Source organism: Rhodotorula toruloides (genome assembly GCF_000320785.1).
Source record: "Rhodotorula toruloides NP11 unplaced genomic scaffold Scaffold1, whole genome shotgun sequence".
In the NCBI taxonomy this organism is placed as follows: domain Eukaryota; kingdom Fungi; phylum Basidiomycota; class Microbotryomycetes; order Sporidiobolales; family Sporidiobolaceae; genus Rhodotorula; species Rhodotorula toruloides.
In genome coordinates this window covers 1,382,543-1,404,632 of record NW_015622961.1, presented here as the reverse complement: position 1 = coordinate 1,404,632, position 22,090 = coordinate 1,382,543, and the positions used below count along the sequence as shown (strand labels likewise).

Below are 22,090 nucleotides of genomic sequence, written 5' to 3'. Positions count from 1 at the left end.
AGTGTGCTATCGTGGCAGCATGCGCGGGAGTGAGGGGCGAGACGAGTGTTCGTGGTCGAGGGAGGAGGAGCGAGTTGTGCTGCGAACGCCTCCCAGCAGGCTTCCCTCCCGACTGGCTGCCTCGAGCGTAGACTGCGGGAATGCGAGGACCAAACAGAAGCAACTCTCTGCGCAGGATGCGTCGCATCGACTGCAAGGAAGGGTCGTGCCGATGTTACATTTTCCGGCCACGTACAAGCACAGGGACTGCAAGGAGACAGGGACTGCGATCAAGCCACCGACTAATCCTCATCCATCTCGTCACCGTCCGAGTCGTCATCGCTCTCCGCCGCCTCGGCCACCTTGATGTCGTTGAGCTCGAACTCCTGCGAGGGTGCGATGGCGCGGAGTCAGCGGCATGGCCAGACCAGAAAATGGAGGGAAAGGGAGCGCACCTGGTCACACCCGAGGTACGAGTCGCAGATGAGAAGGAGAACGAGGTCGTGCGAGCCCTTGGACAAGGTCATCTCGAGTTTCGTCGAGAGGCGCCGGTTGACCGTCACCTTCTTGACCGCGTGGAGCTGCTTGGTCGAGCGCTCTGCCAGGACGAGGTACTGCTGCTCCGTCTTGCGAGCCGGGAAGAACGGCGCGATGACGGTCGTGTCGATCTCCTCGTCCTCGTCGGCCTCGCGCTCGAGGTGGACATTGACGACGATGGGCTCGCCTGCCGACAGCTCGTCTTGGTCCTCGATGGCGTACGTCACCTCAACACTTGGGTACCTGTTCGCAAACGCAGCGACGTCCCGCATCTGCCGGGGTGTGAACTGGAGGATCTTGTCGCGATCGGTGTCCTCGAGCTCGAGGAGGTCGTAAACCGAGTTGACGTTAGCAGCCTGGCAGCGCTGGATGACTTCGCTCGAGAAGTGCGGGATCTGCTTCAGGGGCGAGTCGCTGTCCCAGGTTGCCTGCGTAACGCACTGCGCGAGCTCCATTGCACCGACGGCGTTCAGGTAGCCCGAGCTCGCGGCGACGTCAACGCATGCCGAGAGAAGCGTAATGACCTTTGGCAGGATCTGGGCCTGGTCGGCGGCGAGGTCGGCGGGGAGAGTGAGGCGCGAGAAGTGCGCCTGGAGGAGGACGTTGACTTTGAAGTGGGGAGACTCGTAGTCGACGTTGGCGAGCTTGACCGGGACGCGGTCGTACACCTTGCGAAGCAGCTGGTCCTCGTGGTGGCGGATCGGGACGTTCTCGAACTCGGCGGCCGACGAGACGATCTCGAGAAGACCCTTGAGCTTGGTCTTCTCGGTGAGCGACATCGAGAAGATGTCCATCGTCACGTAGTTGATGTTGTAGTATGCGGCGATCATGCCGAGGTTGAGCGCCGAGACGTCCATCTCGTCTTCGACCGTGATCGCCTTCGAGTTCTGCAGGTCGGCGAGGGTCGACTCGACGAGCTCGGAGAGGTGGTCGCTGAGGTGCCGATGCGTCGTGCCCTGCATGTTGTAGTAGTTCGGGTTGGCGACGAGGCGGCGGTACATCCAGGTCCAGGTGAGCCAATCGACCGCATCCCTATTGCGACGAGAGCGCGGTGAGCACGCGGGTAGGCCCAACAGAGAGATCAAGGCCACGCACTGCTTGTTCTCGATGGTCTTGGTCACGATCTCGGCGTTGAAGTGGTCGTGCAGGGAAAGATGCAGGTGCGACTCGATCGGGAGACCCTCGTTGAGGAACTTCTTGAAGAAGTCCTTGCGGACCTGCGACGAACACAGAAGTTAGTTGACCGCTTCAAGCGCGAGGGAGACGGGCGCAGACTCGCCTGCTGGCACATCAAAACGCAGCGGGAAGACGAGTCGTGCTCGGGGCGACAGGCGCGACCCATCATCTGGAGGACGTCGGTGAAGGGGTAGTCGACGTAACGGTGCTCCTTGCCCTCGAACGACTGGACGCCCATGATGACGACCATGTACGCCGTCAGCGGCATGCTCCACGCGACGTCCTTCGAGGCGACGACGACCTGGATCGCGCCCGAGTTGTACAGCATCTCGACGACGCGCTTGTCCTGCTTCGACAGCGCCTCGTGGTAGAAGCCGACGCCGTGCTCGAGCGTCGCCCGCAGGCCGGCGTCCTGGACGTGCTCGAGGTGAGGTGCGAGCTCGGAAGGTTCGACGTTGAGGAAGCGCGACTCTTCCTGGTCGGCGAGGCAGTAGGTGAGGATGTCGTCCGCTGTCGCGCGACACTGCCTGCGCGAAGGGACGAAGCAGATGACCGGACGGTCGTTGGCGTACTCGGTGATGGCGAGGTACGTCGGCTTCGCCATCTGGATCATGAGCGACGGGAAGTGCGGGACGTTGAAGGACTGGAGGTGGACCTCCATCGGCAGCGGGCGCGCGCCAGGGCTGAAATTGAAGATCGTCTGCGCCGTGCAGCCGAGCCATTCGCCGAGGTCGCGGGCGTTTGCGAGCGAGACGCCGAACGCCACGATGCGAGTCGGGTTCTCGGTTTGCGCCGCGACGTACCGCGTCCGCGACAGGATGACCTCGTACGTCGGACCGATCTCGCCGCCGATGAGCTGGAGCTCGTCAGCGATGACCAGGCCGACAGTCTGCACGTTCTTCCGCTGCTTCCACCGTCGCGACAGAACGTCCCACTGCGTCGGCGTGCAGACGATGAGGTCGCCCTTGTCGAGCAGCCTCAGGTCGGCGCTCGTCTCGCCCGTAAGCGCGACAACCTCCTTGCCGCCCTGCAGCTTGCCGAACTTGGTCCGCCACTCGGCGACGCGGGCATCGACAATCTCCTGGAACGGCTCGATGCAGACTGCTCGCCGCGGCTCGGCCTGCGACCAAAGCCGAAGCAGAGCAAAATCGGCGCAGATCGTCTTGCCCGAGCCAGTCGGCGCGCCGACAAAGACGTTGTCGTTCGCGGTGTACAGCGCCTGGAAGACCTGGGTCTGGATCTTGTTGAACGCCTCGATGTCCGAGTAGAGCGCCTGGAACTCGCGATTGTGGAGTGCCGAGACGGGGAGCGGCTGGAGGTCGAGGAGGGTTGTCGGCGGCGGGAACTTTTCGGGGAGGATGAGGTGCTTGAAGGAGAGGGGCAGGCGGGTCTCGGCGTGAAGCCAGCGGTCAGAGACGACCGAGATGAAGTAGTTGGGCGGGAGAGGGTCGAGCATCGGAACGGTGAAGGTGACGTAGTGGTCCTGCTCGGCGTACCGCTGTCGGAGGAGGAACTGGTCGTGGAAGAGGATGACCTCGCCGTCGACGTCCTCGACGAGGACCCAGAACGACTCGGCGCCGCCATGAACCTTCTCCTCCCACTGAAAGTCGGGCGTGATCGTCAACTCGACACGGAGGAGCGAGCGGGTGATCGGCTGGACGTGCGCCTGCAACTCGACTGCGGACAACCGGCGCGTCAGTCAAAGGCCAACTCGAGCGGAGGGGACGGGACTCACGCTTCGGGAATTGGTGGACGAGACGGTGGACGAGGCGGCCAGCCTTGGGCTCGCCGATGAGCTCCCCGAGCTCGGCAGGCTCAAGGTCGAAGTAGCGGTACCACGGGAACTCCTTCCGCTCCGCGCGCCTGACGACGTCGAGCGGGACGCCCTTGAACTGCCTGAGCGGCGTCATCGTGCCCCACATGCGCTTCTCGACCATCTGGCAGAGCGCGAGCGCCTTGTGCGTGAGCGCCGCCCAGCCGCGCTTGAGGCAGATCTCGAACATGGCGCGGAGGATGCGGCCGGCAGACTGCGTGACGTAGACCATGTCGGCGACGAGGGCGAAGCCGTCGAGCTTGAGCTGCGAGATGTACGCCTGGAGGAGGACGTTGATCTTGGCCGACGGGTCATCGACCGACTCCTTGACCGGGATCGGCACGCGCTCGAGCAGCTTGGCGAGCTCGAGCTTCTCCTCGGGCCGGACGGGGACGTTCTTGAACTCTTCCGACAGCGAGAAGATGCGGAAGAGCTCGATGAAGCCGCTCGCCGACTTGAGGTGCTGGTTGTAAACGCCCATCGAGTTGTGCGTGACATAGTACCCGGACGCGATCCTGCCGAGCTCGTTGCTGTGGAAGACGCCCGTCTTGCGGTCGTAGCGGACGAGGCCGGACTTTTCGAGGAGGACAGCGGCCGTGTGGACGATGTCGGACCGCTTCTGCTCGAGCAGAGGGTCGTCCTCGGCGTAGTTCGGGTCGACCGAGTAGAGCGATGGCGTGCCGAGCATGCGCACGTAGAGGTACGTGTATCCGAGCCTGCAAAGGAAGGAGAAATGAGCGAGGCTCAAACGGAGACAGCGAGTCACGCACCATTGAACAGCCTCATCGCGGTTGCGGACGGTTCCGAGGACGATTTCGGCGTTAAGGTTGTCGGCGAGTTTTGAGACGAACTGCGACTCGATCGGGAGCTGCTGGTTCATCATCGAGAGGTAATACTGAAGCTCGGAATGGTTCGTGATGATGATGCCCTCGCCGAAGGTGTCGTACTGCGGTCGACCCGCACGTCCGAGCATCTGGAGGACGTCCTGGCTCGACAGTTCCACCCAGCGACCCTTCTCCGGGTTGTAGATCTGCGTGCCCTTGATGATGACGACGTGGGCGGGCAAGTTGACACCCCAGGCGAGCGTCGCAGTCGAGACGAGCACCTGGATGCGGCCATCGCCGAAGAGATCCTCGACGAGGGTGCGGTCGACGCGGTTCATGCCGGCGTGGTGGATAGCGAAGCCGAAGGGAAGGAGGTCCTTGAGGTTCGGGTCGGTGACAGACTCGGCCTCGGTTGTGAGGATCTCGCGCGTGGCCGGATCGGCGCGGAGGAACTGGGTGATCGTCTCGTTTTCGACCGCAGCGTCGCGGAGGAAGCGCGCCGTCTTGGCGGTCTCCTTGCGCGAGTGGACGAAAATGATGACCTGGTCCTTGCCGGCGTGCTCGAGCACCTTTTCGTAGCAGATCTCGTTCGTGACCTGGTACCGCTTGATCGCCTTCTTCTCGGTGACGCCGATGAACTCTTGCTTGAGCGGGCAGGGGCGGTAGGACGAGTCGAAGTAGAAGAGGCCCTTGTCCGGGTCGACTTTGAGGAAGCGCGCGACGTCCTTGAAGTTGGGCAGAGTCGCCGAGAGACCGACGAGGCGGACATAGTTGTGCGTCTGCTCCATGCGGCGAATCGTGCGCGCGACGATCGACTCGAGCACCGGTCCACGCTCGTCGTGCAGGAGGTGGATCTCGTCGATGATGATGAGCGAGACGAGGTTCGTGTAACTCGTGTCGGTGCTCTTGCGCGTGATGACGTCCCACTTCTCCGGCGTCGTGACGATGATCTGCGTCTCGGCAATCTGCTGCTTGGTGAGCTGACGGTCGCCAGTCAACTCGTTGACGACGACGCCGTACGGCGAGAGGCGCTTGGTGAAGTTGCCGACCATCTCCTGCACGAGGGCCTTCATCGGAGCGACGTAGACGATCTTGAAGGCCGAGAAGTCGAACTCGCCCGTAGCCTCGTTGCGGTGCTTGGCAAGCTCGTTGAGAATCGTGAGCATGGCGACGTTCGTCTGTGGGACCGTTCGTCAGTGCGAGACTCGGCTTGGGACGGGAGCGGTCACGCACCTTGCCTGCGCCCGTCGGGGCACAAAGCAGAAGGGGCTCGTCGGTACCGAACGCGACGGGGAAGAGGCGACTCTGAACCCTGTTGAGCGTCGGGTTTCCCTTGAACGCCTCCTGCGCCCATTGCGGCATGCTCGAGACGGGTACAAGCTCGCCGTCCTTGAGCGGTGCTGGCTTGGGCGCTGGAACGTGAATCTCCTCGTAGCCCTTCTTTGAACGCTTGAACGAGCCCTCCGGAAGCTTGCACTTCTTGTTCGACATGAGGCGACCTCCTTGCGCGAACGCCATCGACTCGAGGTCAAGGACCTTGCGGGGCGGGGGAGCTGCCTCGCCCGGCTTGAGCGTCCCCTTGGCGGGACCGACTGTCACCGGCTTGGTCGCGACGTCGACATCCATCGCGTCGCCGTTCGCGCGCGACTTGCTGGTCTCGCCGCGCAGCTCCTTCAAGATCCATCCGACGCCCTTTTCGCGCATGGCGACTTCGACATCCATCTTCTCGTCATCGTTGGACCTTGCGAGCTTTGTGCACCAGACAATCTTCTCGCGGTTGGCGACGAGAGTCGACACGAGCTCGAACTTGTCGTAGTCGGTGAGGTCCATGAGGCTGTTCTCGACATCGCGTGTGTTACCCTCGGACGAGAGAAGCGACATCGCCTGCTCGGTCTTCTGAGCAGCCTCGATCGGGTCGGGGTATGACGAGGCGAACAGGCGCTGAAGCCAGAACCCGTCAATCTCGCGAGCGGGAACCGAACCGTCCTTGGTCGCGCCCCTCTTGCCGCGTGCTGAAGGAGCGCCTTCGCCACCGACAAGGACGGTATCGCCGTCGCCGTCCATGTCAGCGCCCGTAGCCATCTCATCGTCGCCGACGCCTCCTCCAGTGCCCGTAGGACCCTCGACGCGTTCGTCCTCGTCCTCGTCGGTGTCTTCGTCTCGGACCTCGAAACCTTCGCCATCCTCCTGATCCTCGTCCTCTTCCTCCTCCTCGAATACAACGGCGACACCGACGTCGTCATCGATTTTGCCGGCGTCGGCGTCCTCGTCCTCGGCAGCACCCTTCCCCGTGTCCTCCTCGTCGCCATAGTCGGTGATCTTCTTGCCGAGCGCCGTCAACTCGGCAAACTTCTCGTTCGGGACGGACATCGAGAGGAGCGACTCGACCTCGCGCTTCTTGTCAAGGTCCTTGAGCGAGTCGTCTTTGAGGTATCCGAGGATCATGTCGGCTGCCGAACGAACCATTGCGGGAGGCGTATCGCCGAGAAGCGTATGGACCAGAGAGAGGATGAGCTCGTAAACGGCGCGAGTCTCGGATGTTCGAGGGCGGTAGTCGAGTCCTTCGACTGCGTTCGCATGATCGTCAGTCTCCGTTAGAAGGTAAGAGAAACGTGAACGCGCGTAACTCACGGTCCTGCGTTGCCTCGAGCACATCGCCGTAGCGCATCCCGCCGGCGACTGTGCTTCGTCCCGATTTTCGCGCGCCGCCCTCAACCTCCTTCCTCTCCCGCCGCTCGCGCTCCTTGTCCGCCTTCTTACGTCGTTCCTCGACGTTCAGGTCCTCCCTGAAAGCGCGCGCACCCATCTCCTTCGGGTTGATCCGCCCAACGAGCGACTCCGCCTCGCCAGTAGGCTCATTCTCGCGATGCCGCGGCCTGTCCGCCGTCGTCACCAGCGTGGACATGGCATGGTATTGGTAGCCCGCGTACGCCGAAGGGTTTGGCGGCATGCTGGTAGAGTTCTGAGGACGTTCTGCGGTGACGACGTTCACAGAAAGAGTCAGCGTTGCGCGCACGTGTGGTTCAAGGGACAGTGGTCGAAGACCAGCAATTGGCAAGTCGGGGAGCACTGGTGTCGAGGAGGAGGGCGGGCGGGATCGACCTTGCAAGCGGCCTTTCACCCGCATCAAATCTACCGCGATGTCCCAACTCCCCATGCCTTCATTTGCTCTCAGGCTGACCCGTGTCGCGACAGATAAAGCCAAGGGAGAGAGGAGAGGCCAACTCACGGTGAGGGGGAAGAGGAGGGGAAGCGGCGCGGGGCGGTAAAAGGTATGCTCCGTTCACTGGTCACCAGAAGCCGCTCTGGCCTTACTGGCGGGCGTTCGAGAGTCCTGCTGGCGTGACAAGGGGACTGCGACGAGGAGGGCGATGGCGAGGTCGAGAGGGGAGAGTGGCGCTCGGGGGCGTTTCGCTGCTGCCGGTCTAGTGCGAGTAGCTGTCTGCGAGTCCCAAGCCGTGTAGCACTTCTCCTCCCACGAGTGGCTCGCGAGGCGTGGTTTCCAACCCTCGTCCTCTCCGCCTCTCTCTCGTCGATGAACTCGCGGCGACATCGCGCGCGGCTGCGGGTCTCGCTTGCGCGCTGGACGAGCTCCCTCAGCTTTGTTGCTACCTTCGCACGCTGCGCGCATGACCTTCGCGGCGCGCTCGCTCTTCTCGCTCTTCCCGCTCGATGCTTCTCTCCCTGCCTCACACCGTGCGTAAGGCAACTCAGGCTCGCACACAAGAGGCGGAAGGTGATCTGCCATCTAGCGACTGATTGGGAGTCACAGGGCGTCGCCTCGCTTCAAAACACCGTTCCGCTCGCCCTACGTTTCCCTCGACACGCTTCCGACATCACTCGCCGGCCGTGTATCGCCGGATCGCTTGATTCACGGAGATTGAGAGTGTCACGGGAGGCTGGAGGTGAGAGATTGGTCTCCAGCAGGCGGGAGGAGCTCGCTCTTTCTGCTGCCGCATCCGCGGATTTTCCGGTTCGTGGCTACTGGAGCTGTTCGTCTTCCCTTCCCTGTCCTTCCTTCTCTACCTCTCACTCACAACCGATGCCTCAAACATCGTCCGCCCACTACGCCCTCGCAGGGAGACCGCCTCTCCTGCCTGCTGCACATCAGCTCGACAACTCCGCTTTCGACGGATGGGAACCTTTCGGCATGTGGCTCGACACTGTCTACATTCAGGCAAGAAATACACTAGGGTACATGATACGGACGAGGCAGGCGCAGGAAGTCAAGGACGCATGCGAACGGCGTCAAGACGCGATCGTGCAATGGCGGCGCTCCTTCCCCGACCCGAGCACCCTACATTATTGTCACCAAGTTGGCGAACTGCTTCCGCTCGTAGCCTGTATGGGTAATCTCGCAGGCATTGCCGAGGTTATCTGGACGACGCCTCTGGAGCATGCGCTTGTCCTGGTACGTAATCTCGTCTCATTGCCGCCCAGCAACGACTGATGGTTCGTGTCGCAGCCGACTTGGCAAGTTGTGATGTGCAAGAACGTCACTGGAGTAGGTGCTTTCGGTGACCTACGCGTAGCAATCGCTCACGTTGCCTTTGGCAGCCTGTGCCAACGCATCCTTCTGCCGTCCGCTGTCTACCCTTCAGTCTTTGACGAGGACGTTGCTGACGCTACAAACGCCAACACAGCCGCAGCATGGCCCTCCTCACCACCTCGCCAGCGCGCATGATCCGTTCGCTCCGGGCAGGAGATCGGTGTCACAGCGATGGTGGGAGTACCAAGCACACGTCTTTGACCGCCAGGGGAGTCATTCGTCGATTGGCTTCGACAAGCTGCCTGAGCATCTCAAGAACTTCAACGAGCCGTTCCAGCCTCGCCATCCAGCTCCCGAGGCTTCCTCCGATCCTTTCCCTCCAAGCCGTCACCCCTTCACACACCCGACGAGTCACCAACCGCATTCCTCGCAATATCTCGCCGTCTACCCGGAGGACAGCCACTTATACGCCAATCAAGGTTATGTGCGTCAACCGTTCCAGCCGACGTCGAGCGTACACTGATCGACTTGCGTTGCCGCGACAAACCTAGCAGGACCCTACCGAGGCGATGTACCCAATACTCGGTTCCAACGCCACGCTTGACGAGCATGGCAACCTTGTTCCGCTCAGCCGCCGCACGACGCATTCGCGTTAGCGCTATGCAGTTGATTGCGCCCGACATCACTCTCTTCTTCCGGGAGCGCAGGTCGCGATGTGAGGACGTGATGGAAAGGAGGCGGCGGAAGGTCCTTAAAAAAGCCTCGACAAGGGCTCGCTGGTCGAGCCCTTTGCACAATACCATTCTATCGTTCTGCTCGCCAGTACCAGTACGAGAGAACGGACGGATAGCGCCTTCGATTGCCTCGCCTTCGAGACGCGACAGTCGATATTGCCGACGAGAAAGTCGTGCAGGCAAGGTAGCGCATTACTGGCACTTTGATTCTAGCTACATCTGCTCCTTTTCCTGCCGGCTTCTCAGAGAACGCCCGAGCGCCTCCTCCGGCTACGAGAACCAGCTCCTCCTCACCCACGCGCGACTCCACTCGACAAGCTCCCTCAAGCCCTTGCCCAAGCTTCCGACAGCTCCCTCGACCGCGTCTGCGCCCCGTCGACCGAGTGCACGCGGCAAAGGCTGACCAAGGACGTCGACGCTCCACGCCTCGTCACCGTCGATGTACACCTTGACGCGGACGACGGGCTTGTTGGCCGTGCGCGTGTCCACCTCGAAAGTCGTGAACTTGGTATTGCCGTCGGGAAGGTCTGGATGTGAGGGGAGAGATCCGTCAGCGAACTATCGCACAAGGCAGCCATTGTGGCGATTGGCGGAATGGGAGGCGGAAAAGTCGCTCTTGTACAGCAACTCACACTTCAGCAGGGCATCTTCGCCGGTAGGCCCGCGGCCGTGCTTTTGCGACAGCGTGCGGATCGGCAGGTAGAACATGTTCATCGGCGACGTCGAGAACTCGGTGACCGTGTTGCGCAAGCTGGCGGCGGCGAACTCGTGCCTGTCTCCCGACAAGACGATGACGTTCGGGACGTGCTCGAGGACGTCGAGGATCGCGTCGCGCTCGGTGAGGAAGGCTGCCCAGGTATCCTCGCCGTGACCTGCACACGAGAGCGTTAGATCGCGAGTTTGCAGAATGGAAGGAGCACAAGGCGTACCCCAAAGCGACATGAGCGGGACGGAGGAGACGACGAACTTCCAGGTGACCGTCTGATTGACCTGTTATGGCGACGACGGGTGTCAGCGAGTTCTTCGGATACGGTCAGAGCGGATTCCCACTCGGACGCACCCGCGCGACCCAGTTGAAGAACTCCTCCTTCTGCCGCTCGCCAAGCATCGTCTTGGACTCGTCATCCTCCTTGGCGTTATCGCTCCTGTACGTACGAGTGTCCCAGACGAAGAAGGCCGAATCGCCGACTCTGCGCGAGAGGCGTGCTCAGCGCCAACTCACGAGGTGGAGGAAGAGGAACAGTACGCACCGGAAGTCGAAGTGAATGTCGTCCTTGGCTAGCGGGTCGTGATTGGCGTTGGCGATGTAGTTCTCGAAGGCGCGCTTGGCCGGCGCGTAAGCTGGCGAGGTGACGTTCGAGTCGTAGTCCTGCGGTTAGCAGTAACGGTCAGTCTCCTCTTTGGCGCGAAGTCGGTAGTACGCACATTGTGGATCTCGTGGTCGTCCCAAATGCTGATCAAAGCTGTAGCAGGGTCAGAACGACGTCAGCAAGGCTCGAAAGCGAAAAGGGCGGGTGCGACGACTTACGGATCTTCTCGACCATGGCCTTGACTTCGGGCGACGAGAACAGCTGGCGGTAGTGCTTGAAGTACCGCTCGACGCTCTTGCCAGCGTACCACGGCACGTCGCTGTAGATGATGTCGCCGAGGAAGAGCATGAACTTGACGCCGACACGCTCGGCGATCTTGAGGAACTCCTTTGCTCCCTTCGTCTCGAGCTTGTGGTGCGGACCGGTGTAGGGAAAGCCGGGCTTGATGCAGGACGAGGAAGCGAAAACGTAATGCGTTCCCTCGCTCGATGGGCCTGCGGCGGACAGAGCGGGGTCGGAGAACGTTGTGAAGTGCTGCGAGTGCGGGAAGGCCGGGTGGTGCGAAGTCTCAAGAGACGGGCGGAGGAGGCGGTCTGCGGAACGAGCGAGTGTCAGAGAGGCAACGCCTTGCCGGAGAAGGGGAAGAGCGACGCCGAGCTGCACCCACATTCGTACTCGGTCGATGCCCACAAGCCGTCGACCTTGACCGTCGAGACCCAGTCGTCCACCTCCTTCGTGCGAATCTCGGGTCCCTGGATCCACTTGCCGAGCGGCTTGGTCGGCCTGTAGACGACCTTCGCGCCAACGAACTCGTCCTCCGGCAAGAAGCCCTCAATCGCCGGCTCCGAGTTATTTGCGGGTACCACACCCGCCACGATGGGCGGCTGGACGAGGAGCGAAGACGAAGGCGGGATGCGAGCGACGAGCTTGACCGAGGTGTGCGAGACGGCGCCGACGCGGACGAAGGCGAGATCCGTGTGGTCCATGCCGAAGATAGGTGTCCAGATGAAGTCGGTTGCGAGGGCGAAGAGCAGGGCATTCGCAGACCAGGAGACAATGTTCAGGAAGCGCGAGGTCGTGGTCGGGGTGCCAAAGACGAGGTTGTTGACGAGCTGGCCGAGACTCGTCTTGGGCAGAGGACGGTTGCGAGGGAGCCTCTGACGGCGGTTGAGGTGCGGCGAAGTCGGGCTGCCGGGTTCAGAGTCGGACGCGGACGGGAGGAGCGACAAGGGGTCGTTGAGGGCCCTCTTGCGGTTCTTCTTCTGGCGCTTCGAGAGGGATCCGCCGCTCGTTCCCGTCGCAAGGCTTGCACCAGCTGGCACGTCGGGATCGGGCTTGACATGCGGATGTTGCTCATGAACGACATTGTCCTCCTCGTCCGGCTTTCCTCCGGCGACGACCTCGGCGAACGACGGTGCTTCCTCCTTCGGTACGAGCGCCGCTTCGGCTGGCGTAGAAGGACGGCGAGGGATCGCGCGGGTGATGAAGTAGGTGTACCAAGAGTAGAGGGCGAAGAAGGCGGGAATCAAGTAGGGCCTGCGCGAGCCAGAGCAGCTGTCAGCTCGAAGCAGCGCCAGAGGGAGAAGCCGCCACGCACCCGAACCGACCGGGAATCCACCGCAGGAAGATGTAGACGACGGTGCGAAGGAGAGCAGACGAAAGGCCTGCCACGCCGCGTGAGAGGCCCATCGTGCCCGGCGTGCGAGTGCGAGTGAGTCTGTTGTACAGCAAGGGTCCAAGCGAGCACGCTTCTACAGACAGACAGCGGGAGGTTGTGTTTGCCAACGAGAGGAGAGGGGCGTCATTCATCTCGGGAGGCGGGCGCGACACAGGGGGACGAGATCGCAAGATAGGATTAGATCAAGAAAGAAAGCTACAGGTCATCAAGCGAGCGCACAACAGCAGCAAGCGAGCTCAGTCAAGGCTCAGAAGCGACCTCACGGCGTCCCTGCACTTCTGCTCCGCTTCGCCTCCCGACCCGCACCCGCTCTTGCCGCCCTTCCACTCCCTGTCCCACTCGCGCAGCCCCTCGCCAACGACGTCGTCGACAAACTTCCTGCCGCCGTCACCGACCGAGCTCTTGCCGAGGACGACAGTCGGGCGTGTCGGATACCTTCCCCTCCTCCTCTCCCACGCCTTGGCACCGTCTGCCTCCCGCCCGAGGTCGAGCTCGTGCGCCTCTTGCAGCCCGGCGCGCTCAATCAGTCCATTCACGCGCTCGCCTTCGCGGGCAAGAACCCGGCGACGACGAGGAACGCCTCGGATCGCCCACCATGTCCGCTTGATGCCGAGCTCTGTCCACAACGCGGGAATGGTCCGCGTGAAGAAGGCCGGAACGGCGCGGAAGCGCGAACGAGCGGGCGACAGGTAGTGCGTCGAGGGCGAGACGGGCGTGATGTACAGGAACGAGTGGACGATGCGAGGGTGGATCGAGGCGAAGAGCGAGGTGAGTGCGGTTGACTCGCCGCGCGACACGAGGATCAAGCCGGAACGGGCGAGGGGCGAAGGAGGTCCGGCCGTCGCAGCATCGTTCGTTCCCTCGAGTGAAGGCGGCGGCTCGAGCCTGGCCAGCTCGCCCGAAACGCTGAGGACCTGGGTGAGCGCGCTGGCGATGTGCGGCGCAGAGCTCGTGCTTGACGCGTCCGAGAACCCGTAGCCGGGCCTGTCCCAGAAGCAAACCCGAACCTCGATGTCGCCCGAGTTGAGGTCGCCCTCGCGGAGCATCTTGAGGACCCACTCGGCGTCGAGAGCGCCGGGGATACCGCGGTCCGACTCAACCAGAACGGTGCGGCGGACAGTCGGGCGCTGGAACGCCGAGCTGGTGTTGCTGGGCGAAGCGATGAGCTGAGGCGGGTCGTCGAGACCGATGCCTCGGCAAGAAAGGTGGACGCGGTACTCGCGGCCTTTCGGCTGGAAGAACCCATGGCCGAGCTCGCTGTGAGAAGATGGACATGTCAGAGTTGTCCGGTCAGCGAGGGCGAGATTGGAGTTGACGTACGGGAAGTTGCGCCTCTGCCACAGCCACGGCTGAACCTTCCATCGCTGTCCGGGCTGCTCGACGCTCGCATCGACTGAACGGACGATGGCGTTGATCATGATGAGGATGAAACCGACGAGGATGGCGATGTGTGCGGCGGCGATGGGGAGTGAGATGCCGAGGAAGCCAAGGCAGGACCTCAGACCGTGCTTCGTACTCGACCAGCAGCCCGTGTCGGGCTCGTAGTCGGGGTCGAGTTCCTCGGGCGGGTCAAGAATGGGCGCGTAGCGGTCGGTCAGAGCGGCAGAGAGAGCGGCGTGAAGGGCTGAGACGATCGCGAGGGACAGGACGATAAAGGTGAGGGGACCCTCGACGACGCGAAGTTGGGTGACGGATACAGAGATGATGAGAGTCGTAAGGGCGAAGATGGCGGTGAGGATCGAGGTGTAGAATGCGAGCATGGGCGACTCGTGCGGGACCGCGAAGGCGAGAAGCGAGGCGCTGAGGGAGAGATCTGGTCAGCGGAGCTGCCGATCGCTCGTGAGGGAGCAGTCAGGACGCACGTATTGGTAGCGCAAGCAAGGAACGAGATCAGGACGGGCAGGCCCATGCTACCCGCATGCTTGGGCAGCGCGGTGTTGGCGACGAACTGCCCCCTCACGCCCGCCATGCTCATCGTCCAGAAGTAGCCATTGGCAATCAGGAGGAGGAGGGCGACGGCAAAGTCGATCCTGAGACTCCACGGACGTCTCCTGCCCTCAGCGTCTGGGTGGCCTGCCTCGGCGAGTGCACGGCGGTCACGCCTCGCCTCGGTCGCATAGTCGCGCGAAGTGGTCGACCCCAGCAGTGCAGTGCGCTCGTTGGCACCGCGCGAGTCGGCAAGGTCGTCTGCGGCCGCTTGATCGGCGGATCGCCTCGCACTCGATGAGGAGGCGGAGCGAGGGTGAGGGTGTTCGACGGCGTCGTCGAACGAGTCGTGCGGTGCACCAGATCCGCCTAGCTTGCGCTGTGCCATGCTTGGAGAGCTGAGCAGCGGAGAGCGGGCGAGGAGGAGAAGGGGAAGCGTCATCGAGCGGCGGAGGAGGAAGGGGATGTCAAATCGGTCACGTGCAGGCTGGAAGCGACCTCCCCAGCGAGACGAACGCCGCCTGGCCTCTCCAAAGTGGATTCGAGATAGACGCGAACGTTGCGATAAACATGCAGAGCGACCCATGCGAAGACGAATCAACCTTGCTTCTCCTTTACCCAACCTTCTCAACCTCCGACTCAACTCCGCTTGCTCGCCGCTCATTTCTTCCTGTTGCGTGACGGTATCGAGAGAATCAGTACGAGCTAGTAGACAGGTAGAGGAGGCTGCGAGACGGACCGCGGCTTTGCGTTGGGCCAATTGCCTTCGCGCTTGAAGCCCTCGACCGTTTCCCGCACAATCTCCTTGTTCAGCCGATACTTGGGCGCCCAGCCCGTGTGCTTCTTGAGCGCGGCGTTGCTGAAGGCGATAGGGTGGGGTGCGAGAACGTCGGCGGGGACGGACGGGGAGATGGGGATCGTAGTCGAGATGGGCGGGTCGGACGCTTGAAGCAGGGCGGACCACCCTTCGAGGTGCTGTCGAAGACGCAGAACAAAGAGTCAGTAGAGAGGCAGATTGTGGAAGGAGGAGTTGCTCACCTTGTCGTTCGCGTCCTCGACAACGTCGCCCAGGTTCAGCTTGGCGAAACCGGAGATCACGCTGCCGTGGAAACCGCTCTTGACACCGACCACCTCTTGGATGATGCTTGCAATCTCTTTCTGCGTCGTCTCACAGTCATCGACAGCGCAAAAGACCGCAGCCGAGACTTCATCGACCTTCTTCGCTGGAGGAGGCGAGTGGGAGAGGAGAGACGAGATCGGTGCGTCAGAGGAGAGGGTCGAGGGAAGGTCTTCGGTATGGGCAGCGAGGATGGCGGAGCGCGAGCCGAGGGATTGCGCCCAGGAGGCAGACTTGACGAGTGCCGCAGCATAGTCGGCGGCATGGATCGTGCTTTGAGCGAGCGAGTCTGCCCAGCTGCGGAATTCACGGCAAGTCAGCCGGTATGAGGTAGAGAGAGGCTGCGGACGCACAGGAACTCGAGCTTATCGCCCTCGAACTTGTAGACTTCGCCAATACTGCGCGCATCTCCGCACGTTCAGCATCACTGGAGTGAGCAGGCGATGCAAAAGGAGAGTACGTACAGTACTCTTGGAGTGAGCCCGGTCACGGTGAACGGCCCGTACATGACCGCTCGTCGCACAAGAACGAGGTTGAGCCTGGCGATCAGAAAACGTCAGCAAGCAGTCGCGAGGCAATGAGAGGCTCCACGCACCCTTCCAGTTTCGCTAGCCCCCGCGCCGCTTCGTGATGCCAACTCGCCATGGTTCCCCAAGGCTCGGACACTGTTCCCTCGTCGCCGACCTTGCCCGTCCTGTCGTCCCGCAGGCGGTAGAAGCAGGGTATGCCACGAACGTAGGCGCCAACCTTGTGCTTGACGGCCGCGGCACCCAGCAGCAGCGCGAGCTGGAGCGTCCGCTCAACATGGACCTGAGAAGCGCGACAGTTTAGCGGGAGCAGTCTCGAGTAATCGAGCGCTCGCCACGCACCGCCTCAGGCGCTTCGAACGAGATTTCCCCCGTGAAGTCAAAGACCCAGTCGAAGCTCTTCCCGCCGCCGCCGTGCTTGTCGGGAAGCGTGAAGGCCTTTGTTCTCATGGCTGCGACGAAGAAGCGAGAGCGTGAGCTCGAGTACTGCCCGGCTGCCACAGTCTCGAGCATCGGCCAGTTCCAAGAGAGCACCCACCTTCCGTCAATAGGGTTCCCTGGACATATTCCACTATTCCCTCCTGCGTGCCCTTCTTGAACGCCTCCCGACAGGCCGTGTCGACGTAAGCCGTGTACGCGTTCGCGGCGGGGATCACCAGAGGCTTGTCGACCACGCGAATAATGGCAGGACGTTCGGTCGGCGGAAGAGAGACGAGGTAGGGCAGGAGGTGACGAGCGTTGTCGTTCGCTGAGGAGGAGAAGGTCAGGTCAGAGAGCATGACAGCGCCTCGCTGGACTCACCCAAGCCTCCCAGGATGAGCACTGTCACCATTCTACTGCTGCTGTGGATCTACGAGCGAGTTGCGAGGGAGAGAAAGGGAAGAAGAGACGGTGGATGTGGGGAGCGAGCGGCGGGGAGGTGCGAGCACGATGGGCGGGTTGTCGGGAGCTACGAGTCCGCCGGGGGATGCAGTGAACAAGCAGGACACTCTCCAGCGTCTACGGTCAGGAGCTGTGCGAGGCGGAGGCGTACTCGACGCTCCTGTCGCTCTTGCCCTCCTCGAAGTCGCCCGCTCCCCTTCGTTCGCTCAGCCTGCTAGTCGAGGGCCTTGACTGCTGCTACACACACTCAGAACCGTCTGCCAGCATGTTCGCCTCGCTTACAGCCTTCCTAGCGCCGACGGTGTCCCTCGAGACTCGCCTCACCTGGACGGAGCGCGGTGGTCAGCTCGCCAAGCACGAGATGGTCCGCGAAGACGATCCTGAGCCTGCTATCGACTACTGGATCGGCGCACACGGGCAGACGGACGAGCTGGTCGACAGGTGTGCCCACCATCGTTCGGCTCCCTCGCCTCAAACTGATGAGGACGTCTCGCGCCGCAAACAGGCTCAGGGTCCTCGGCTTTGAAGTGCACGACGAGCAGTGGATAAAAGCGTGTCTCGGAGCCGGCACGATGGTCAACGCCGCGCCTTACCGCTTCTCCGTCCTCGACCAACGCGACCTCGACGACAAAAGAGCGATCCTTGCCTCGCATCGCGGCGAAGCTTCGCTGCTGACCGCTCAGAACTCGCCAAGAAACGCAGTAACGTACACAGCTTCGAGCCCACCGCTCATGCATATTGTTCCTGCGACCCCCGCAGGACCCAGCAACGCTGCACCACCTGTCACGCCTACTCGCAGGTCGACGTTCCGCTCCTTCGATACCCTTCAAGCCTTGAGTGCGATCCCTGAAGACTCGCCTCTCTCGCGTGCCAGCGCCCGATCCGGGCACAGCCGCACGTCGACCATGGACTCCGACATCGCCGTCGAGCTGTACCTGCTTCATCCGCCTTCAGCTGCTGGCGCTGGCCCACGTGCTTCCACCATCACGCGTGTCAGCGGCGAGGCTCAGCCATCTTCGCCTTCACGGCTAGCGACTGTGCAGACCCAACAAGGCGGTAACGCTCGCCCTCACGTCTTCCTCGCCCGTGAAGACAGTCCTTCGCCGCAGGCCGCCTGTCGACCGTTTCATCCGCGAGACGAGCTTCACGAGCGTTTGACCGAAGGAACGGGCGCAACGCCAGCTCTCCCAGCCGACCTCGTCTTTGCCGCATCTTCACACACGCTTCACGGCGGCCAACCCTTCCTCGACCACTGTCAGCGGCAAGGCTTCCAGATGCTCAAGCATGCTCACGACGGCTTTCGTGTGCGTAGGAGGGAGGAGGGAACCACTGCCGGCGACTAGCCTGTCCTTTCCTTCTGCGCAGCTTCAGGTTCGCCTTCCAGCGTACTGTAAATGCCAGTGCTGTGTACCGTAGCTCGTCTGCTTATTGCCTGCAAGATGGTCTTCGCGGAAGGAGTTGAAAGCGAGCCCTCGAGCATTTCGCCAAGTTGGGCAAGTTGGGACCTGTCTTCCCCTCCGCCCTCTTCCCGCCAGCCTGGCAGCGACGGCTCCCTCGCGAGGCACTCGCCAACCTTGTTGTCGCCTTCACCGCTTGCAGAAGGCGTCGACGCTGCGCCAGGGCGACGCTGCCCACTTCATCTCTTTTCATCAGTGCGCACTTTGAGCTGGCTGATCTCCCTTCTCGCGTGCTTGTTTCGAAGCACCCTCGCGCCAACTCGCGCGGCTATCTCCTGCCTGCATTGTTCGTCCCGCTACCATGCCTGCTTAGCCCGGGATTCGGGCGATGTCCTGTTGCCTCGGGGCAAGTCTCCGGACTTCCACAGCAGAGCGATCGCACGCGCTGAGTCTGCGGCTGCGCACCCGGACGCTGAGGGTTCGATCACATTGGCCGCTGTTCCGTTCGCCGAGAGACAAGCGACCGCCTCGCTTCTCCGTCTGGCTCCCCTTGTCCCGCTCGTTCACTTGTTCACGGCGACTTCTCGCTCTTCTCCTTGTATCTTCTGGTCAGACCCCTACACGCTCTTTACAGTCACTCCTTCGACAGTCCTTGCAGCATGCGAACCGCCGCCGCTGTGCTCCTTCTCGCCCTCTTCGCCGTCCAGTCCGTCGTCGCTGGCGGAGACTCGCTCCGCGCTCGTGGACGCGAACGCCCGCTCTCGCTGGCTCTCGAGCGGTGTGTCCTCTTCCAGTCTGACGGGCTGCTTCGGCAAACTGACACTTGCTTGCGACGCAGGCGAGACGACGGTCTGCAATCCGCCGACGGCTCCATTGCGTTCGACGTTCTCGAGAGCTACAGGCAAGGCGCGATGAGGTGAGCTGGCGAACTCCATTGTTGGCGCTGAGGAGCTAACACCTTCCTTTCGACGATGCAGCAAGTATGCGCAGGTACGAGACGCTTCTCAGGCTAGACCTGCTATGAGCTGACGCTCTTCTCTGTAGAACGCCGCCATCATAAGCCAGAACAAGGCTCTCGCTGCGAATGGGACGGCGATGCTCGCGAAGCGCGGCCAGGAGGCGCTCACGTACTACGGCGGCGCCACTCCACGTTCGTCTCGCTCCCCTTTACCTTACGTCCGGCGCTGATCTCGATCCCTTTCGCAGTCTGGTACGGTACCGTGCAGATTGGTACTCCGCCGCAGTCCTTCCGCCTCTTCTTCGATACCTCGTCCTCCGACCTTCTCGTTCCCTCATATATATGCAACTCTCTGACCTGCCGCGGCAAAAAGCGTCTCGATTATCGCCCATCCGCCGATGCAACGGCCAAGTCGACGAACAAAACCGTCTACACCTACTTCACTGACGGTTCGCAGGCAACTGGGTGCGCTCAGGTTCATCGCTGCCGGCGTCAAGGATAGGGCTGATATAGCACAACAGAACCCTCCTTCAAGACACGGTCACCGCTGCTGGATTGACGGTGACCCAACAGGATGTCGTTGCGATGGACAGCTTGCCGAGCGCGATTGGGGGAAGGATAACCGATGGGTGAGTCCCATTAGCTTGCTCGCTTCCCTCCAATGACAGCTACTGATCTTTTATGCCTGCAGAGTGTACGTCCAAGATCGTGTTGGTGTCGCGCTGCGCCCGGAAGCTGACTTGACCTTCCCACGAACAGGATGGGCTTGGCCTATCGCGCCCTCTCAGCCGCCTACTCGTACTCTTTCCCCTTCACCGCATACCACCAAGGCGCTCAACCCGTCTTCGGGCTCTCGCTTTCCCGTCTGCCCGGCAAGAGCGAGCTCGTTGTGGGTGGTTACAATCGCGCAAGGCTTGCTGGCTCTCCGGACTACTACGCCGTGGGTTACTCGCCCAACTCGCAGTTCCTAGACTACATCCAGATCTCGCAAGGTGCGCATGATACCCTGTCAGGCGCACTCGCCCGCTGACGCTGTCGTCGACTTGCAGGCGTACCGACTCTGAGCGGACAGCCGGCTCTTTACGACCGCGTCCCGATGATCTTCGACTCTACAACGCCCACCATCATCGTGCGTCGCAACTCCTGGTCACTCAGCGATTGCCTGAAGCTGACGTCGCTTCTCCGTCAGGCTCCTCCGGCCTATGCCGCCGAATTCTGGTCATATGTCCCAAGCGCGCAAGCCATCAACTCGACCTACTGGAGCTACGTGCGTAGTCTCGCAAGCTATGGCACGCCTGCATGCTGATCCGGCTTCGGAACGCAGGATTGCGCCTCTCCGCCGGCTGTCGGTCTTGCCTTCACGCGCGCGGCGACAAAAGTCTACCCCATCGCAGCACAAGGCGAGTACAGTGCACGTTTACTGCATGCACTAGCCCGTATTGACGCCATTCAAGCGTGCAGACTTCAACCTGGGCACGCTTCCGGGAAACTCCAGTCGCTGTATTGGCGCGCTCCTCGGCCAGAACCTCGGCGTCGGTAACGCATTCATCGTTGGCGACGTCTTTTTCAAGGTGAGCTCGCCGAACAAATGTACTTTGGCTGGGCAGCACAGCTGATATGTCTTTTCTTCCTGCACCAGTCGAACTACTTCATTCTGGTGCGTCGAACGACGAGCTCGTCATACTAACTGTACTGAATCGCTTTTACTCGTGTAAACAGGACTTCAAGCAGAACCGCATCGGCGTTGCTCCTCAGCGCGGCTTCTAATCCGACATCTCACCCTCCTCACTAGCTTTGCTTTATCATGCCCATTGATCGTTACTGTAGCCTGGTGTTAGCGCTCTCCTCCTTGTAGCTTGTAAGGTTCGTTAAGCGAGAAGGCTAGACGAGATCGTTACGTAGAGGGAAACAAGCTACAACACAGCGATTCGCTCAGACAGCACCTCCGCCTCGTCCTGCACTCCCGCCGCGCCCACCGCCTCGACCACGCCAGCCCCAGCCTCCACCGCCGCGACCGCGAGGCGTCCCATGTCCGCCACTTAGTTGCATATTCGGATTGCGCGGTCCTGCCAACAGAGTTGCCGGGTCAGCGGAGTTCTCGCTTGAGACGTGCAGAGCTGAAGTCGGCGTGCTAACGCACCGTGGAAGCCCCCGCGACCTCGCCCGGCAGGCGTCGAGCCAGGCCATCCGGACCTGCTCGGCGTGCCAGCCGCCGACGCTGTTGTTCCGGGTGTCGCGGGCGCACCGGATCGGCTGGGATGCGCAGGCGTCGTGAGGCCTGCCTGCATCGCTTTCGGTGCAGTAGGAATTGATGGATCGAGTTCAGCAGGCCTGACAGGCGGCGACGGACGCGAGCCCGATCCGGCGTACAGCGGGGCATGCCCCACGAGAGCGGGAGACACTGATGTCGGTCTCGCAGTCGAGGCCGGGGGCAGAGGCGCTCGGCCGAAGCCTGTTGCGGGCGAGGTGCTGAGCAATCGCGGCTTCGGGAAGGCGGATGCTGCTGGACGGATGAACGCGGAACTCGACTGGGAGGCTGCCGAAGAGCTTTGCGCCGAGATGGGGCGGAAGCCTGGCATCGGTGACGAAGTTGAGGGTACCGCAGGCGCGCTCGTTCCAGACACGGGCGCCGAACTCGACGACGTGACGGGTGCGGCTGCGCCCGCTTCCAATCCGAGTGCGGCGCCGCTGAGAGAGATCAAGGCAGGCGGCAGGCGCTGCAAAGACGACGAAGGCGCATCCG

At 62.1% G+C, this 22,090-nt stretch overlaps 8 protein-coding genes across 8 annotated transcripts in view; 3 read left to right on the top strand and 5 right to left on the bottom strand.

Annotated features, from left to right (window-relative positions):
• Positions 1-281: 281 nt before the first annotated feature.
• Positions 282-7,279, bottom strand: RHTO_00568 (pre-mRNA-splicing helicase BRR2; the record flags this gene model as incomplete). The annotated part of the gene is made up of 8 exons (XM_016414252.1): positions 282-365; positions 435-1,548; positions 1,612-1,733; positions 1,796-3,369; positions 3,428-4,221; positions 4,276-5,507; positions 5,563-6,896; positions 6,961-7,279. The coding sequence occupies 8 exons, from the start codon at positions 7,277-7,279 to the stop codon at positions 282-284; spliced, it is 6,573 nt and encodes a 2,190-aa protein (XP_016277259.1).
• A 1,092-nt stretch (positions 7,280-8,371) lies between these two features.
• On the top strand, positions 8,372-9,474 carry RHTO_00567 (uncharacterized protein; the record flags this gene model as incomplete). Its single annotated transcript, XM_016414251.1, has 5 exons — positions 8,372-8,740; positions 8,795-8,833; positions 8,887-8,910; positions 8,973-9,302; positions 9,373-9,474. The coding sequence occupies 5 exons, from the start codon at positions 8,372-8,374 to the stop codon at positions 9,472-9,474; spliced, it is 864 nt and encodes a 287-aa protein (XP_016277258.1).
• A 348-nt stretch (positions 9,475-9,822) lies between these two features.
• RHTO_00566 (alkaline phosphatase D) lies at positions 9,823-12,551 on the bottom strand (the record flags this gene model as incomplete). The annotated part of the gene is made up of 9 exons (XM_016414250.1): positions 9,823-10,079; positions 10,185-10,424; positions 10,482-10,542; positions 10,613-10,742; positions 10,803-10,921; positions 10,978-11,015; positions 11,081-11,455; positions 11,530-12,398; positions 12,460-12,551. 9 exons carry the CDS (start codon positions 12,549-12,551, stop codon positions 9,823-9,825), a joined length of 2,181 nt encoding a protein of 726 aa, XP_016277257.1.
• A 225-nt stretch (positions 12,552-12,776) lies between these two features.
• RHTO_00565 (uncharacterized protein) lies at positions 12,777-14,854 on the bottom strand (the record flags this gene model as incomplete). Its single annotated transcript, XM_016414249.1, has 3 exons — positions 12,777-13,797; positions 13,861-14,340; positions 14,403-14,854. 3 exons carry the CDS (start codon positions 14,852-14,854, stop codon positions 12,777-12,779), a joined length of 1,953 nt encoding a protein of 650 aa, XP_016277256.1.
• Positions 14,855-15,171: 317 nt separating this feature from the next.
• On the bottom strand, positions 15,172-16,942 carry RHTO_00564 (NAD dependent oxidoreductase; the record flags this gene model as incomplete). Its single annotated transcript, XM_016414248.1, has 8 exons — positions 15,172-15,441; positions 15,505-15,880; positions 15,937-15,981; positions 16,048-16,122; positions 16,179-16,393; positions 16,453-16,562; positions 16,649-16,858; positions 16,912-16,942. The coding sequence occupies 8 exons, from the start codon at positions 16,940-16,942 to the stop codon at positions 15,172-15,174; spliced, it is 1,332 nt and encodes a 443-aa protein (XP_016277255.1).
• Positions 16,943-17,257: 315 nt separating this feature from the next.
• On the top strand, positions 17,258-18,335 carry RHTO_00563 (BRCT domain containing protein; the record flags this gene model as incomplete). Its single annotated transcript, XM_016414247.1, has 2 exons — positions 17,258-17,433; positions 17,498-18,335. The coding sequence occupies 2 exons, from the start codon at positions 17,258-17,260 to the stop codon at positions 18,333-18,335; spliced, it is 1,014 nt and encodes a 337-aa protein (XP_016277254.1).
• Positions 18,336-19,048: 713 nt separating this feature from the next.
• RHTO_00562 (aspartic-type endopeptidase) lies at positions 19,049-21,114 on the top strand (the record flags this gene model as incomplete). Its single annotated transcript, XM_016414246.1, has 13 exons — positions 19,049-19,167; positions 19,228-19,305; positions 19,367-19,379; positions 19,434-19,539; positions 19,596-19,812; positions 19,869-19,976; positions 20,107-20,339; positions 20,397-20,476; positions 20,537-20,614; positions 20,672-20,756; positions 20,809-20,918; positions 20,987-21,004; positions 21,067-21,114. The coding sequence occupies 13 exons, from the start codon at positions 19,049-19,051 to the stop codon at positions 21,112-21,114; spliced, it is 1,293 nt and encodes a 430-aa protein (XP_016277253.1).
• Positions 21,115-21,279: 165 nt separating this feature from the next.
• RHTO_00561 (histone deacetylation-related protein) overlaps positions 21,280-22,090 on the bottom strand; it is a gene marked incomplete at both ends in the record, with an annotated part of 5,997 nt that continues 5,186 nt past the window's right edge. Inside the window, 2 exons of the mRNA XM_016414245.1 lie at positions 21,280-21,413; positions 21,488-22,035. Coding sequence (XP_016277252.1) covers positions 21,280-21,413; positions 21,488-22,035 — 682 coding nt within the window. The remainder of the gene's footprint in view (positions 21,414-21,487; positions 22,036-22,090) is intronic.